This window comes from Brachyistius frenatus, unplaced genomic scaffold (genome assembly GCF_029030835.1).
Source record: "Brachyistius frenatus isolate BFR_SWC_R1_liver_20210118 unplaced genomic scaffold, ASM2903083v1 Contig_24, whole genome shotgun sequence".
In the NCBI taxonomy this organism is placed as follows: domain Eukaryota; kingdom Metazoa; phylum Chordata; class Actinopteri; family Embiotocidae; genus Brachyistius; species Brachyistius frenatus.
Window position 1 is genome coordinate 520,821 of NW_027210623.1, and position 19,043 is coordinate 539,863.

Genomic DNA, 19,043 nt, shown 5'->3' on the forward strand with positions numbered 1-19,043 from the left:
GCATACATTTTGACGAGTGAGAGTAATGGTATCAAATTGTCCTTTCTTTTTAAAATGCCCCCAACAGCTCTGCAAGGGGGGAAAAAAAAATGCTATTAATTTAATCAAATAAGTGACCTTTTGAAAAAGAAATCAAAGAGGATTCATTAGCTTTAGTAAAGTTTGGCTGACAGCAGCTTTGAAAGGCAGATGCTGCTGCTGTGGCTTTTAATGAGCCAACCCTAATTAGGGAGCAACACTGGAGCCTAGAGAAGGTGGTTGACTAGGAAAGGAGCCAATGGTAAATAAGCTCTCTTATTTACGTCCTCTGTGTGTAATGACAGCACACATTTTTAATTAGAATCGCAGGAAGGGTAAAGACAAAAAAATGTAAATCTTTATGTTAGGTTGAATACAAACACAGAACAGGAAACAACAGTAGATCACTAGACCGACATAGCAGCAACTGCCTCACCACAACAATCCCTGATTAGAGTGGTTAGTAAGGGAGGGCAGGTGAGGAGAGTGGTCAGACACAAGCATGCTGTCTGAAGCCTAACCTGCAGCTTGTGTGAGCTGTGAAATGTTGCGGCCAGCTCATGTATGTGCCTGTAAAGTTGTTGATGTGTGCTTTCAGTCTGACTCGGTGCTATCAGGGTGAGCATGCTTCTTAGCCACACACTACATGAGCACAATCATAACACACAGCTTGGGTAAATATGTTAGAATCCATGTTTGACAGTGTTCAAATATACAGACACATGCCCACACACAAACATGTCCACGCACACACGGGACAAAGTCTAAAGCTAACACTGTGTCAGAAGGTTTAACCCTTGTTAGCCCGCTACCACCCTGGCCCGACCCTACGATCCTAAATAGCAACAACAGAAATGAAACTAACCTCAGTAAAAAGCTGCTACGAAGAAAGCCCTCCATGTCACCGTGTGGGGTTCTGGCAGGAGAAATCACAGAGAACCATTTTCACTATGAAACGAGTAATAATCAAAAAGAAGAACAAGCAGAGAGGGAGAACAGAAGGAAAGAAAGAAAGGAAAACACAGATCATACATTGTCCTCTTATATGAGATCTTACATATGTCTTTAATTAAAGCAGAAATATGACTAGCAACCCATCCTCTCTTTTTATGAACCGACATCATTAATTAGACCTGTTTCCACGGGGGGAGTGGATTTGCATACAGCATCGGTTTGCACTGAGAGCCTGATGATATGTTTGCATCAAATAAACTCTGCCTACTGATCTCTATACAGCCTATTTCCACCGCTGTGCGCTGATATATGCATGGACATCCAGCAGTGTAACCACAGATCCCAGAGCAGCCCCAGTCTGTTCAGAGTAGCTAACGGTGGTCCAGCTGCTGCCCATGTGTGGCGAGGGTGCTGTGGCTTCTGGGAGCTCGGCCGCAAAGGGACCCAAGCTGGGACTCGCAGCGCCAAAGAGGCAAAAGGATGTGGTCATGATGTCACCACTTGCAGGGGTCGTTCAGAAGCCTTACCCACAAAATAGTGGAGACACATGGCTAAAATTGACTTACAGCAGGTTTCCATTAGCCTGTGTTGTTAGTCTGTAAAATATACACTTTTATTGTGTTAAGATTGGATGAATGTTGATTAGGACTTCCATGTGCTTTTGTTTTAAGTGGTAGAGACGAGCAGAAATTTGAAAGAATAGATTTGTCAGTGGAACTTCTAACAGTGGTTGAATGTAAATGTCTCAGATCTCACAACAAGCCTGATAAAGATATTCAGCCTCTGTAATATGGCCAGGGTATCTTGCAAAAATATTTTCAGCATTTCACTTTTGACGTTTCATCTCGCCCCGGTCCTGTTATTCAGCTTCATAACTTTTAAATTTGAGAGCCATAAAGCCGACATACCAAAATTCCTACTGTGAAAATCACCCCTTTTATGTCCCGATTGGAAAGAAAAATGCTCTTTTCTGAACTTTTTCTGTTGTAGTACTCCCTCATCATCATGAATAACACAAAACGCAACAGCAAATGACATCTCAGCCCTTAAACACCTTAAGTTTTAGTGACATGGGTGTAATTTGGCATTTTCTCCCCTTGCTCTCTTGGCTTATGAGACAAAGCCTCTGAGAGAATGGAAAGAATGAGCTGGGCCCAAGGACACTGTGCCTTTCAGTCTGGCCAGCACTTAGCAAGGCAGTGGATCCACAAGGCCCAGAGGGCTGAGCCGAGACTTTTCTCACAATAAGGTGTCTAGGGAGGCGGGAGTGGCGTAGCCAGGGGCGCTGCTGCTCTGCTCTTTTCTCAACTCAGCTGGGCCCAGCGCACATAATGCCATCACCACGCCACAGCACACCGAGCCAGTGACAACGTGAGAAAACAACCGTCAAACAGTGCAGAGCAGATCAAGCGTGTCTCCTCACTTCTCGGAGTGCAAAAAGCACACGTACTCTACTGCAGGCACACACAAACCACAACAATACAAACACAAATATGAATTCACTTTGGGCTCAAAGCAAAGACAAATCTAATACGTGTATACATACATACTGAAAAAAAAAATCCAGGAATTCCCACTTAACAAATGACAGGATGAGCAGGATATATGTCTATGTATTTTACTGGCACATGAATCCCGCATCAGGCTTGCTAAAGTAGTTAAGTAGCAGGAGAGAAAATGAAATAGATTAGGCCATGTTGAGTTTCTATCTTTATCTTTGGTTGTCGTCCATAACCCTTGTTGTTGCACTCTGTGTGTGCTTGTGTTTCCTCAGCTGTGCCTGCTGTCTAGAGTCCCATTGTGGTCAGAAACAACTGAACTTAGTCTATGGAAGCAAAGGTGCGGTTTGGAGAGCAAATGACCAAACTAAGGAAAAAGTGACTGAGCCACATTGTCTTTGCTCTTCTCTGAACACAAAAAACAGGAATGTCTTTAAATTAAGTCTCGGCCGCAATTCAAGGGCAGCTTTTTGGTGAGGGAGAAGCAGGGAGGATAGACATCACTAAGTTGGCCTGGACCAGTCCGAGCAGCGCGGCAGCCCTTCCGAAGAATGAGCCGCTGCCAAAAGCTGCCTCTGCCTAACCAAGTCTCCCACCATCTGCAACAAATGTGCTCTATTAAAGCAGTACCATATGGACAACAAGCTAGCTATTAACACGGCTTCAGCACATCCCCTTAACCTAGCCCAGATTTCAAACTTCCAGTCAAATTGACTGCTGATTTAATGCACCGCCAGCAGCCATGTGGGTCTTGGCACGAGACAGCACTCTCAGCCTTCAGTCATTAACAGGCTCACGTAGTGCGCGGCGCACAGCGAGACAGAAGTTAGCTACACAGATCCTAGCAGTAACTACATCCCAGGTTGCTCGGTATATCCCCTAAATGAAGCCATACGAGAAACAGAAACAGCATCCAAAGAGGAGGATAGAGGGAGCGAAAGTCTGCACTATCCAGGAACGAGGGCTCAAAACCTTCTATTGCACTGAGTGGAAACCAGCTCATGAAGAACATCTACCCACAGAGCTGCTGCAGCAGCAGCCTAACCGGTGGCTCAATTGTTCCACAGTGATGGAGAGTGATCCAAAATGGCAGTGATTAACCCTGCAGGGTTTGAGGGGGGGTGGGCACTTTAATCCCTGTGGACCAGGCGGCCATGTTGACGCCTCTCCCTTCTCTGAGTCACAGGGCGACCCACCCACCGCTCACAAAGCCACGCTCTCTTCTCCTCGAGCATGACGCCACGACTCTGAGCCCTCTGTTCTGTGACCCAGAGACAACACACACATCAAATCAATTACACTTCTGTGGTTTTAACCCGACTCCAAAGTTCAGTAAATTTTGTTTATTTATTTTTTTCCTCCCGTCTCAGCTGCTTAGATACTGTACATAATTAGAGTGGAAACACATTTCTTCTCTCTGAAGCCTGAATGTACACAGTGCTGTGGAGAAAAGTCTCACTAGTTTGTCTTCCATGATAATAATAACAAATTGTTAATTATAAATATATATTTATTCTTATTTTCAAGCTCAGTGTTAAGATATTATTCTTATTATTGATAATCTTGAGATCTGCAACAGCTAAAAAATGCACTAAGTCAAATTATTACTTTAAAGTTTTTCAACCTTAAACATGCAAGACAAGATTATTGTTCCACAACATCTCTGTTCGTAGTGTCCCTATGCAAATTGAAGTGATAAACTAAAGACTGCCTGATGACAGTCTAATTAAATAAGCCTTTGCTCAGTGGAGCAGCGCGATGTGTGAAAAGGTACTCTTGGGTTGAGAGGATGGAGATCCAGGGAGGGCGAAGAAAACCTGTCCAAGCAATCCCCACATCCCATCTTAACACCAACTCAACACCCTGAAATACGGTGATACCTGGTGCAGCTCGTGTCTACACGCTAACATATATGCACACACACCTAGTATACAGGAATGCGTGTGCGCTCACACACACACACACACACACACCATTGCCATTAGTGGCAATAGTGTTCCAGTGACCCCATCCCCCCCTTACTCTAACATACACATGCACATCTCAGTCAGTGCTGCCAGATGAGTAGTGAATTAATTTGTGTGAGCCACTCCAACATTAGGAAGGTGTGTTGAAAGGTGTCTGCTCATGTTTCAAATTAAACGCGCTGCTGGTCAGCATTAGCACCTCGCCACCCGTCGGCAACTGACACTTAGGGGCTGGGGGGGATGGGAGGAAGGAGGGGAGCCCATCCGCCGTTCACACTGGAATAATTAGAACATGTCAGGAAGAATTAATTTCCTCATTTTTCAAAAGGATACACAGAAATTACCATGTTATTATATGACAGGGTCCCTGGGAGGATTGGATTAAATTTGATTTCTTGCGCAGCCCACACAACAAATTAAAGTCATAAATAAGATGGAAAGAAGCGGGGCACAGAGCATATGTTTATGGCAATGAGTGAAGCCAAGGGAGCAGAAACAACTATCTTCATTTCATTTTATTTAAATCAGGCCGACACCGTGTGTCTGAATGACAGCAGTTGCTAATGGGTCGAGATTAGAGGCTCCTTGATATTAACACAGAGATCCAACTTCAACCAAAAAGCAATGAAACGTAAAGTGTGTGTGCAACTAGATGAGTCTATTCTGCAGTTACTGCTTTATGTAGGTCTTAACACAAAACACTCTGAACTTACTTATTTTACCTCATTTACACTCATTTCTGACTTACATTGAGCTTCTTTATATATATATCTATATATAGATATATATATATATATATGTGTGTGTGTGTGTGTGTGTGTGTGTGTGTGTGTGTGTGTGTGTGTGTGTGTGTGTGTGTGTGTGTGTGTATGTATGTATATATTTATATATCATACATGCCATAGAGTATGGAGTGTAATTCTGATCAGCTTGTTTAAGAGTTGCTATTAACTGAGTGACAACATTCACCCTGTCCATGTCAGTCAAGCCTCATAATTTTGAAGTTAACAGTGAACAGGAAGTCAAATTGACTGACAGATGGCAAGTTTAGGGAAAAAAAGGCATTTGCAAACTGACACTTCTATGACCATGTTCAGCTTTTCGTCTGTATTATAAACATGTTATCCCTCATATTGTATGCTTTCTCAAAAAGTAATAAAAGTACCACCAAGAAAAAAAGAAAGCCTCACAAAAGCAGAATATAGGACGATAGAATTCAATATTTTATTTGGGATGTGATACATCCCGATTTAAAGAGTATTCTCATTTGACCCAAGCTAACCCAACATTGGACCCTCACAGCTCTCGTGTAGGGGCTCAGATTAGACTTGTTAGCTCACCGTTACAGTTTAATACCGGCTTGCCTGGGAAGAGTTTTTCAGCCCTTTCAAAATGGGCTGTCATTAGAGCCTAGCACTCCCCTGGGCACCACAAACTTTAAATAATTTGCGAATCAATTAACTGGCTACTCTCAACGCAACGGGGATTTCACACTCCGGGGTCGTGGTGCATTATCAGTTGGAGACGATTCATGGCTTTTTGGGAGAAAAGTTCATGGTTGAAATCATTAATTCATTTTACCGGACTTTTAGTTATGCATTACTTTCCACAGCTGGGGTAGAAGGAAGATTAATGGCATGTTCTTTGGTCCTGTTTTCTGACATGTGTAGCTACTAGGTGAAACTCTGTCCTACAGTACAAGGGAGCATACCGAGAGAAGCAGGACAGTAGCCAAATCCATATTAGATTCTTATTAGTCAGAGAATGAAATAATGTCCACTGAAACCTATGATAATAATGATAATGATAATAATAATAATAATAATAATGATAATAATAATAATAATAATAATACACTCAGAGGTTATGTCCTCATCAAAATGCCAACAGTTAAAGCATATTTTAGTCGAAGCTCTTTAAATGAAGTCCTTCATGGAGTACAAGCTATGATCTGATTGCAGAGTTTGGGTTTTACACATTTTTGCCAGTTAATGACACGTGCAAAAATTGGTATTCCAAATTCATCGTCTGAATCAATTGAGGCTGATGAAATTAAAATCTGTGTTCGGCAGTCTTTGTCAAGCAGCCTCTGCTCAGCATATTGACCATAATCATTGCAGGGTCAGCGGACTGAAGAGGCTCATTTGATAAATAATAGATGGAGAATAACCATTCAAAGGTTATTCCTTTTCATTTGATGGTGAAGTGCAGTTTATTTAATTTCTGACAGCGTGGCTCCCCACATCCTCCCCTTCAGTGGTGCCATCAATGGTGGGCTGAAAAGCAGCGAGACCGTGTGGCTGCAGCTTATTAGATAAATGGCACAAATTAACAAAGACTTTATATGTCCCATTCAGATGGTCTAACATACCCTCAGGTGTTTCCACATGAGGTTGCATGAGTGTAATTAAACATTTTATATCATCAACACAAACTAAATTACTTGCTGTCGTATTTTGAGATTCATTAAATCTGCAGGTCAAAGGATCCCGATTTCTGATTGTACAATGATCCAACTGAATGTCTCAAAAGAGTGTGATGCATCCACAGCTAAACCGCTCGGGCTTTGTGTTCTATTTCCTCTGGAACAAATACTGACAGGTGCCTAATACAATTACAATTACCATTAACCATGAACATCTTAGTGTTGAGTATTAATTAAAACTTCAGAGGTCGAGTTATTAACTACATGAGCAGGAACATTTCTGTGTGGACCAGCGGTTCAGGTCCACACAGTTTCCAACCAACACAAGTAGATTATTCATATCCTTAAATGTTTGCAGTTTTGTTTGACATTTTAGAAGAAGCTCATAGCTTGGCTCGATAACTGGCTGAAGATGTTCCTTTGTTTCTTGCTGTAGACAGACAAGCCTTGACAACTAAATTGATGTAGCCAATGCTTAAACTTTAAGAACTAGGTAGTTTCTCTGTGATTTTCCGTTTGATTATCTGAATGCTAGTGCGAAAGCAGCGAAAGAAGTCAGTCCTTGATTCTTTAACCTAAATATATTTATTTGGAATTAACAACCTTCTTTGTTGATGACTTGACCTCAGCTCCTGCTGATCTTTACTGTTGCATCTTTTATTTTATTGTCTGTTAGTGAAGCTAGCTAGCTTTTATTATTATTATAAACATAATATTCTCAATATAAAAGATCTATTTTATTTGTAATATTATTTTAATGGAGAATAGTTTTTTTCATTGTTGGTATCTGTTTTATTACAACAATGTGTTCAGTCATGTCTTTTATTGATGCGTATAGAGCGCTTTTAATAATTTGTCTGGCTAATTAGACGATCTATTTCTGTTTAGAGTACCATGTACAGTGTGACCTGACTGATAACTGGCTGTCTCTGCTCAACAACACTAACATGCAGCAGCAGATACTGTAGGTGGCTGGTAGGCAGGTGCATGTTCATCTGAGCAGAAAACACTGTGTGACGTGAAATGGTATGATTAAACAATGGTAAATGGTCATGAACTTTGAATTCAGAGACATTTCCCAGCTGTTATTGAAGAGCTTCCCAACCACATTAATATGACTCTCATGATATCTCCAAGTGACATTTGGAAGAAAAGAATAATATCACCTGAGTTCTTCAGCGTTATTTGTTTAATATCTAAGATACATTTTTATTAGAAATCCTGCACGAGCAGCAGCTGCGCAAAGATCGTTAAAGTCATATTATATGGACGGAGAGAGGACTGTGGTGTTCTCTGTTCTGTTTTTTAACGCAAAATGCCTCATTTCGTAGCAACTGTCTCACTACAGTGCTTCGAAAAGTTTCACGTAAACCCCTTTAAAACTGATGTTTTGGTATACAAGTGGAGTAATACAGAGGCTCGTTCTGTGACTATGACCTGCATTAAACATAGGCGTGATACGGCTTTGGCTTTAAAAGGAGTGTTTGTGTTACTATAATACTTACATGGTTAGTATGCATTTGTTATTTAAGTATTGTGGGATTATCTATTATTATTATCGCTTCTTTTATATCTGATAGATACTTAAACCTTGTCTATTACTATATCTTCTTTTCTATTTGAGAGATTCTTATAGATTTTTGTAGAGTACAAGTTGTTGCATTAACTTTTTATAATGGTACAGAAAAAAGTAAATTTATTCCAAACTATTTTAATAATGTTTTACACAATTGTATTCAGGATAGGTTTTTATAAATCTATTGGTGCAGCATTGTTGTGTATGAAGAGTTTTCTGTGAGCGTTTGCAATCGTGGAAGTTATATAGGTGAATAACTTATGAAACTGCTGTTAAGAATAGAATCACTTTTAAACTTTGAAAAATATACAAAGAAGAAATGTAGATGTTTCAAAATCTGTGAACTTCCCATATTTATTTCCTGGTTTATTTTGTTAATGGCATTCAAGGTTTCCCACTTTTGAGAAGCGGAACCCAGTGTCACCAACTTCACAGCAAAGGTTGTTGTTGTTTTGTCTATGAGACTTGAAAAGAGTCATTAAGATGCTTACCATTAATAAATACTGGAAACCCTGATTTGACCTTAAAATTGCAACTCCCACACAAGAAAGTGGATTATATCACACTGGAGCAATAGCACTATGAAATAAAGAGAAGAAAGAAAAACATCTCGAGTAACCCCACCACAGTATTGAAGGAAAATAAAATGCAAAGAAAGTAAGTTTGAGGATCTAAAGGTCTGCTAGTGACTCTGTGGCTGCAGAATATAACAGTCTAATTGTGCATACATTGTGTGCCCATCCAATTGTCCACCTCATTTAATGCAGGTGTTCAGTGTGGGTGAATGACAGCAGGGGTGTAAGAGGCATGTGGCAAGACAGAAAACAGATGAAGAGGCAAATTGATACTTACAAAAACTGAAAGACTCAATCCCCAGCTTCCAGCGATCACTGGTCGGATGATTTTGAATTCATGTAAATAACCTGTAATGTAAGAAAAAATAAGACAAAACAATATTTTTAAATGTGTCCTTGTCCACAAAAAACAAAAAGAAAATACAGCACACGCATGTTGTTCTTAATGATTTTAAACTACTTTAGATTAAAAAACACACCAGGGATTTTGGAACATAAAATCAGTGAGGCTCTTGCATAACTGTATTTACCGACATGAGAACAGAGACAGAACAAGGGAAGAGAATTGGAACCATATTGACTGTTGGCTGAGGGTCAGAGTCTCCACAGCTGAGCTAAAACAGCTTTGTTACTGTCTGACCTCCAGTTCTTACAGCCGTCACCGGTGGGACTCCGTCCTAGACGAATGTTTAAAACCTACTTTTCTGCTACGTCATTAATCTGTTTCACAGTCGGCAGATCCCACTAATAAACAGTTTTCATATAAACCCATTGTTTTACCGAATTTTGCTTTCTTTCATCAAGCGCTTTCTGCTAATGATTTATTTAGTGGCCACGCTCTGCTCGTTTCAGCGTGTCTGCTGCATCTTATGAGCTTTGTTAGAGCGCGCATAAAAGTCACAGGAAACTCTAGCGCAGCATAAGTGGGCAGTTTTCGGCATAATCTGAGCCAAACCGAATTTAAAAGTGCCTACAGTTAAGAAGATGTGACAATAAAGTGGAAACAATTGACTGATTAGATAGCTGGTGAGATGAAAAAGCTCTAAGCTCATTCATGTTAATTTTCTCACATTATCTTTTTTTTTTTCGCAATAAGCCAAGATCTCATTACCAGCTGATTTATACAATTAGCCCGCTTCAACACTGCCAATTAACCAAGGCCAAGGGTTTTTTAAGGTCACGCTTAACTGATCTGTCACTAATTTGCGCTACAGCACCTCAGTCTTCTATCGCCGGGGCCAATAAGCCACCAACAACAAGACCAGATAAATATACTGACTACCACTGCATTGTTGTCAGAGCGCGACACAGTCTGCTGCGTGGGAGGCTGGAGGGTTAACAGAGTGAAACAGAAAGGCAAGAGTTGCAGACAGGTCTGAATGTGGTAGCCTTGAGGCGGGATGTGACAATGGGAGAGAGGGGGACTCAGGTGACCCCAGCTGAATGGAAAGCTGTAACATATGGCAGCGTATTGCTGCCCCCATGACAAAAATAAATTTTCCCTCAGTGAAAGATCCTTTTCACATTGTATCCAGATATTTTTCACATTATTATTTTTATTATATAAATTATTTTATCCGGTTTCTTGTCATAGCAAAGAAATATCCACTGTGCTCTCTGTAATCACAGGAGCTCCTGTTTATTTAGACACAACAGGAATTTAGCAAAGGAAGGAGGGATGGAGAAGATTTGATTTTTTTGCCATGGTGGCAGTAATACGCTGCTGTAGTTACATGAATAAGCACCTCTGAGCTTTAAGTCTACCGCTGCCTCTCAAATGCCGCTACACTATTTCACTGTTCTGAACTGAACTATGCTCCAGCTGCAAACATCTACTCCCTGTATCCACGCATATATACGATTAACTCATATTAGTAGCTATTCAGTCTACATCAACAATCCCTGCCGCTGAATAAACCACATATTACAACGCTGGTAATTCAATAAACCCTTGTCTTCGTCAAACATCTGACTATAGGCTGAAATGCTGTTGCGTCTAAATAAATGAGAGCTCTTATAATTACAGAGAGTAGATATTAACAAACCTTTGAATTCATAATGTGAAGTTAATTGAGAACAATGAGGTAAATAACTTGTGGGGAGATTAAGTCTTTATTCATTGGTTATTTAAGTTAATTATTTGTGTGAGAAGGAAAAAAAACAAAAGAATTTATAATCACAAATAATGAGTGAACCCAAATGATATTATAATGAAGCAAATCTAGTATTCCCTGCGGTGTAATAAGAGTCAGTGGTAACTGGCCTATTGTAGCAGCATGTAGCAGCTCTTTTCCTGCTGTGAAATACACCTACAGGCAGGAAACATAAAACAGATGCTTTCCATTCCCAATTACAAGATCAGGGGCTTAAGACACACAATTGCAGTCAACCACAAATTCAAATCATTAGTTTAATCATAGTTTTATTAACTGTCAATACACTAAACCAATATATTTTCCACTGATTTTGTTAGAGGTAGACATCGTTAGGGAGAGAAAAAAAGACAAGGTAAACAAGGCCACATTAGGCCACAAGTGAACAGTCAAAGTGAAGCACAAAGACTATTCTGTTAAAATAATTTCAGTCCACTGAAAATACTGGAGGTTCAGCTCGCACATTCAAAAATTCTAAACAGACAGATACTGCTGACATCAAAGGTGCAGGGACAGAGAGCTCACAGCCACCTGTGGCATTTCTGTCAAAGAGTGGCCTTTTCTCCTTAGCTTTGGTTAGGGCTACCACACACACACACACACACACACACACACACACACACACACACACACACACACACACACACACACACACACACAGAAATACATAAAAATGTAAACATGTACACACACTCAAGTTGCAATGACAGCTTTCCGAGGCAGTGACACAGTCAAGAATTACAGCATCATTTGCAGTACTGAAATTCGTTAGGCAATGCACACACACACACACACACACACACACACACACACACACACACACACACACACACACACACACACACACACACACACACACACACACACACACACACACACACACACACACACACACACACACACACACACACACACACACACACACAGTAATTCAGAGTCTAAACTGCAGACAGAACTGAGTAGGAAATTCCAGTGCTTTTATTAAATATTTGTTCAGACGCACACTTAGATTTTGATACTTATACTAATTCACTTGTACTAAAACCACCCGTGTAGAAACTGCTTGTCTGTCTTTATGTTACACATCAGACATACTGTACTGTCTGCCTGCTGGAGTTGCCATCTGAGCTGAAGCCTGAAGAACGTGAAGGAAAGCAGTTTTACTTGCACAGCTCAGAAAAATTCACTTTCAAATCAAGTGAACCTTCAAATTTCAGACATGTGTTTATGTGCGATACATCTCCGCTTGATTCAATTTCCTCTGTTCATAACAGAGAGCTGTGTTTTTCAGCCATCCTGTGACAGTGACTCAGCCTCGATGGACAACATCACCACAACTGTATACAGCACAGAGGACACCGACCACTACAAAGCTGTCCTGACCAAATTCAGGTTTTCTGTTTCAAGCACTTGTTTTCTCTGGAGCACATTAATACCATGTGAGACGTTTTTGCCTCTATGTACGTGTTTGCACGTATGCATATGTACAGTTCACATTGCCCTAGTTGTGTGTGGATATGCATGAGCAAGCCAAAACTTGTACTTCAACTTCTGTTTGGAATTCATCTAGATCTGCAACATGTTAAAAAAAATATATATATATTTATATATATACATATATATATATATATCCTCCCAATCCTCCGTTCCAAATCCGCACTCTCCTCTGCGTCCAAACACACTAAAGTAGGAATTCTGCAGAGTTAGTTATTTTGACAATGGAAGTAATCTATGCCATCAGCAGGCTGCTCCCTACCTGGATGCAGCATGGTTATCTCTGCAGAAGCAGCAACCACAGTCAGTCTGGAGACTGCATGGGGGAGTTTGGGATGCAATGAGGTGGAGCTATAACAGTGTTCCCGGGGGAAATAGGGAACTGAGGGTGGGAGAGGGGTGAGAGGGGGGGGGGAGCATTGAGGGTGAAAGGGTGCAGCGATGAACATTCAGGCACGGAAATGTCTGATATAGTAATTGAACACGTGTGATTGTGTGTTAAATATCCAGTTCCATAAAGTCAATTCTCTCTGTAGTAGCATCATCTGTGAAATATGAAATGACAGCTTCCATGCAGTGAGTAATCACCATAGCCGGGAACGAGAGGACATTACTGGTCAGGAAACAGCCAGAGTGGAGGTAGACTGTGGACACACTAAATTTATTCCCTGCCTGCTGGTGGGATTCACTTTGGATAGCCATGGACAAAAAGGTCCAGTGGTGTCTTGTCAGAAAGACAAGCTGTATTCCTCCAAGAGATCCACCGTATCATTGAGTTATTTGGTGTTGGAAACGCAGTCAGTCACGTGCAAACAGCTGTTTCATGCACCAGCACACCGTTGGCTGTCACAACCTTACAAATCTCTCTTCTGTCCTCGTTTTATCTTTACCCTCTGTCTCTCTTACACGGCCTTTTCCTGTCTCTGGCTCATCCTGTCCTGACATTGAACTACAGCAGACCCAGACGCTCAGAAAATGTCTCGCACCAGCATGTCAAGAATGACTAGTAGAGTGTCACTCCGTTTAAAAGATCTTTTGTCGGGAGTAAAACAGTGACCGGTATTTTGGCAGCGCTGAAGCTCAATAATGTCAGATAAAGCAGAAAAAAAGAAAGAAAAAAACATCCACTCTTGAACAGCAGCTATTCTACCCGGAGTTTGTTACAGGCAATGCCCTGATACAGATACAGTGCTGCGGCTGAACAAGGCTTTCATGTGCTGCTTGGCAAATACATTATCTGTCATTTCCTCTGCATCAAATAACAAGAATAAAAGTCTATTTACTGAGCAACTGGGTTGAGGGAGGGTGAAGGGAGAGAAACGACCAGCAAATAGAATGTTTTCCTCCACGGTGGACGGCATTCAGTCCCCAGTGCTCCTAACAGGCGGGCGTGCAACCTATCAATTCTCTTTGATTTCCTCTCACATATTCTTTACTCCAAAGACTGTAAAGACAGAGAACACAGAATAGGCTTGTCTTTTTGCACACTGATGAGGCCTTTTTTCTTAACTGCACATATTTTCTTTTCCCTTTTTTTCCTCCTCCTTTTATCTCCGTCTCTCTCTTATTCGGCATGGGGTTTGTGTTTTTGTGTTTGTTGGGGGCAGGGGTATGAAAACAAGTCTCTCCCTCTCTCCCAGGTAATGTGTTTATTTTCCTGGACCCATCTTCTAGTTTACTGCGTGGTGGCGTTTCTCCCCTCTTATCGCCTGGCCCTCGCGGGGCACTTTAGCCCCTCAAATCCTGTTCACCACATACTGGTTTTAGAATCTGTGAAATGAGTGCTAGAGAAGCGTGGCCACAATGTCTGCCTGTGTTGCTACTGGACTCAAATGGGCTTGGTGCTTTTTTGTCCAGGGAGATGCATAAATGGAAGTTTTTAACACCTCAAAGGAGGCTGGGCCTTTGTGGAGCCACACTAGAGAAGCCTGCCAGTCTCCCGAGGAGGCAGACACACTGAGTGCTGCAGGACAAAGAGCTAGAGGAGCAGAATCAGCAGGGGCATCACTCTGCTTTGGGCACAAACCATACACACACACACACACACACACACACACACACACACACACACACACACACACACACACACACACACACACACACACACACACACACACACGTATACCCACATATAGAGCTGCACTTACGTACAGTACATTGCGAACATACGAACAAATGCACTCAAACAAACATTACAAAGGAAGGAATGATGTGTTCCAACTACCCTAAATGCCTGTAAGCATAATATCATCATAAGAAGATGCATCAAATATTTTCTAATAGTCGTGTTGTATTTAAAACCTGATGAATTAACCAACTATAAATTATTCTCACACCTGTAGTGCAGCAGGTAAAAAAAAAAATCAAACAGTCTGCAGCAGTAAGCAAATGATAAGAAGATATGAATATAAATACTGTATTTACAACAGTTAAAATTAACATACAGTGCTAACTGTAAATAGATTCATGTGATTGTACAAACACACTCAATACAAATATACAACCAGCACACACCCATTTCCTACTTATTGATTTCAGCTCGACTGTTTGAGAAGAATTTCCTCATTTCCATCCCAATTTTCCTTATTGAAATTCTTTTTTTTATTCCCGAGTACAGCCCAACAGCTGGCATTTACAATCAGTCTTTATGCTGTTTAGATGTCTACAATAAGCATTTAGATGCAAATAGCTCTGCCTTGTACAAAGGACTTGCAACTTCTGTCAGAAGCAACATAATCAACCTGCAATTGTCTCCTGCCTCAGAGTGGTTTCCAATGACAAGGCATAAGCCATAAGCATTTGTATTCAAATGATTCCCTATTTCAGGCACGGTTTAGTGTGGATATTTTCCAACAGTACTGCCCTGAAAATCAATCACATGGTGAATTAAACCAGAAAGAGAACAACTGATCCATAAATGATCAGGTTACAACAAGGCATTGGTGTCCACAAATTATTCAGTGTTTTCGTTGTTCGAGGAGAAGCAGGGACGCACTATTTGATCGTGGTCTTTTCCGTAGATGAATGGTGTGTGTTGCTGTCACACATTTTTGATTGGCAAAACCAGGCTTAAGTTGATAAATAATTATTGTTGTAGCAAGCTCAGCACAATGCAGTCAGACAACTTTAACCAGGGACATGTGGGAAACCTTTGCAGCGTGTTACAGAGTAAAGCAAGTCTTAAACGGATTGCAGCGTTCTCACCCGTCTATTCATGTAGAACAACGCTGCACTCTACGATATAATATTTGTCTGCATCCTGGTAGAAACTGAAATCTAAACAGCAATCTGAATTTTAGCAGATCACTAAACTAAATGAATGATTGACAAAAAGGAAGGAGACAAACATGACAGCTTCATTTGCTTAAGAAAAAACGGACTGAAAACTTGAGCAAGAGTTAAGGGTCGTGTAAATAAAAAAATTTAAAAAAACACTTTTAGGTGTATGTAGGCTTTGTGTAAATCTGGAAGTGATGGGGGCACATGCTTTGCTATGGCTCCGTTGGCCCGGTACAGCCATTTCAACAATTAACATTATAACCTCTGTTTGTGTGTTTTATTTACAGTTGCAGAGGTCATTTGTCTTTTATTTTTGAAACCCACAATTAATAGCAGCGTTTGCAAATGCAAATGAGTCCATTTAGAATGAGGGAAAATGATCAGTTTGAGAATATTTCTGCCCTCTTAATCTTCTAAAGAGGGAAATGATTTAAAAGGAGGACACAAATCTCCAGTGACATGGCAGGAACTGTAGGGCACTTTCCTCTCTCCCCTCACTTTCCATTCTCCGTTCCTCATCTCACTCATGTCTCCCTCTGGCTCCCCCATCCCCATTTCTTTCTCCTCCTAATTTACCTCCCCCCTCCTTTGTTGCCCTGTAGGGGTAGAAGGGCCAGGAGTCAGGGACAAGGAGCTGAGGGCAGGGCTCTCCTTGGCTTGTCCCCTCAAAGGAAACAAATGTAGTGTTTGAGCCACTGATCACTGGTATAATCGAGTTTAACACTCCTTTTCTGGATTAAAACAGGGCCTTTGAAATGAAAGGTCAAATTACCTCTACCGTCAGGCAATAAATAAGTCAAACAAGGTAAGAGGTTCCTGCCAGCGTATGTTAGTGGCAAATTTAATTAGTGGAAAAACAGGACGCTCTTCCATTCCATACTGTAGTGAAAAAAGGCAATCTTGAAGTCCTAATTGTGCAGCAAAAGAACAAAAACATATGCTGTAAATCATTACTCATCAGTTAATCTCACAGAACATTAATGTATCTTATTCTTTCTGTGCAAATGTATGAACATCTAATAGTTCAAGAAATCCAGTCTTGACGTTCTAATATTAGATAGCCACAGTCATTACGCATTTAACGAAATTACACTGGAGAGGGGGGGGGGGGACAAAAGCATTTAGATGACATACTTAGTGCTCAAATTAACATTTTAAATGCTTGATATTTTCCTTTATGCAAGATATCCTATAGGTCCATTGTCTATTGACTGCAGCACAAAGAAAGGAAATGTGCATAAAGTAAGGCTGCAGTCTGGACTGGAAGCACAGAAGGTGGCCAGACGAGGCCCAGAACAAGAGAATGAGAAGGGGAGCGAGAGACAACACTGCTCTACACCCAACCAGCTACAATGTGGCCTTTGTGACATAATGCACTCCGCACAGCAGATTGTGGAAAATAATCCAAAATTTACTGGTTGGCATATCCAGCAATAACAACTGACATCACAACTTGTACCATATATTCCATGTTTCTGGACCTGTTTCACATTTAGTGGTGAGTGAGGGGGGTAAGAAAAACATTGTCAAGCAGTTATTATATTCCCATCATGTCCTGGGAGCCCATTACAGCATGGCACAAGCAACGGTAAAACTGAGAAACTCAGCAGGCTGAGGCAGCAGGCAGAGGGTTGGGGAGCACTTAGACTCACAGCACAAACCTACTGCACACTGCTAACTGCTGGAGAAAGAGGGAGTTCAAACAAACACTTTGCACCTACAGATTATGCTTTTAAATTCTGGTTGTCATTAAGGTTTAGTTTTTCTGCTCAAGTGTTTAGTTGGCTTCCGTGTGCTACCCTTAGTGTTATAAACCAGGCACCTTCAGGTGTCTTTGCCAAACAAAGAGTAATGAAGAAGGGAATGGAGAGACGAGCAGGAGGAAGAGGCTTAGAAGCAGCTGTCCCGATAATATTAACTTGAGTCTGGTATTAACTGAGTTTAAAGCACGACAGGTGGGTCACATGAAAATGTTTTCTTTTCACTTGCGAACACATGCTTCTCATTATTCTACTAGAAAAAAACTGACATTGCTCCAAGCATAAGAGTGAAGGTCCTCCATGGCCACTACTGCACACCGCAAACTAGTTTTCAAGTATATCTTACATTTCATATGAGTATACATTCTGAAGCTGAATATATGTTGAACATTCCAGTGGGGGAAAAAAATAAAAAATGTATATAGATCAAATTGCATGTCCAAACATGAAATAAGTGCTGCAAGGTAAGTACGATCTATGTAGTAAAAGAAAAACACTTTCAGGATTATTTTTCTCTACAACACACCTACAGCTCAATTGAATGAGCCAAGCTGGGTTTTAAATACAACTTGCAGACTTGTTCCAACAACCTTTAGAAATGTAAGTTCAAATGTACACTGAATAAAATATAATAACATAAATAAATGTGCTGAAATATGTGACTTCCAACTAGCTGGAAAAAAAAAAAAAAAAAAAAAACAGTTGTACCATTTCAATATTCAAATAGAAAAAAAATTATATTTCCAAAGAGCAGCTATGGACAGAGTGTGCGTATGTTGAGTGTGGGTTCATGTAGGCATGTCTCAGTATATCCATGTGTGTGCATGCCTGCTCTCCACTTCAGTCCCCAAACGTGGTTTTGGACAGAAAGTGGCCGAACAGTAAAATGTTGAAATTGGAAAAAATATTACCCTTCTTTCTCTTGAATAGCAGAGAGATAAGCACCCTTTAGCAATGAAGCCAGTGGAGTTTAAGCTTATTATGAATACCTCTCAGAGCGCAGAAGCATGTACTGTACAAATCAAAGGGAGTAATAGGCAGGTAAGCCAGTGTCATTTTAAGGAGGAAGTCAGTTGTGAAATTGTAAAATCGCGAGGGCCTGCTGACAATCTCCTGCCCTCAGAACACTCCCAGAAATGATTTCTAATGGCAGCGGCTATCACATATCTGAAAAAGTTTGAAGTTTGTGAGGCGAAAAGAAAGAAAATCCAATGCTAATCTCTCCATTGATGGGTACTAATAATAATAAGACCATTTATCTCTTTGATTAAACAGCACATACTCCACAAGAATGTGTGATTCTTTGCAAATGCCCTAAGCTTCCCAAAGTCAACCCGGCTTTG

General features: G+C 40.8%; 1 protein-coding gene across 4 annotated transcripts in view; it reads right to left on the reverse strand.

Annotated features, from left to right (window-relative positions):
- sox6 (SRY-box transcription factor 6) overlaps positions 1-19,043 on the reverse strand; it is a 137,378-nt gene that overhangs the window by 105,953 nt on the left and 12,382 nt on the right. For 3 of the 4 annotated variants that reach the window (XM_069697600.1, XM_069697602.1, XM_069697599.1), the window contains exons 2-3: positions 9,292-9,362; positions 884-934 (exon numbers count right to left, since the gene is read on the reverse strand). In XM_069697600.1, coding sequence (XP_069553701.1) covers positions 884-918 — 35 coding nt within the window. In that variant the 5' untranslated portion in view covers positions 919-934; positions 9,292-9,362. The remainder of the gene's footprint in view (positions 1-883; positions 935-9,291; positions 9,363-19,043) is intronic. The other variant, XM_069697603.1, reaches the window with a different exon arrangement.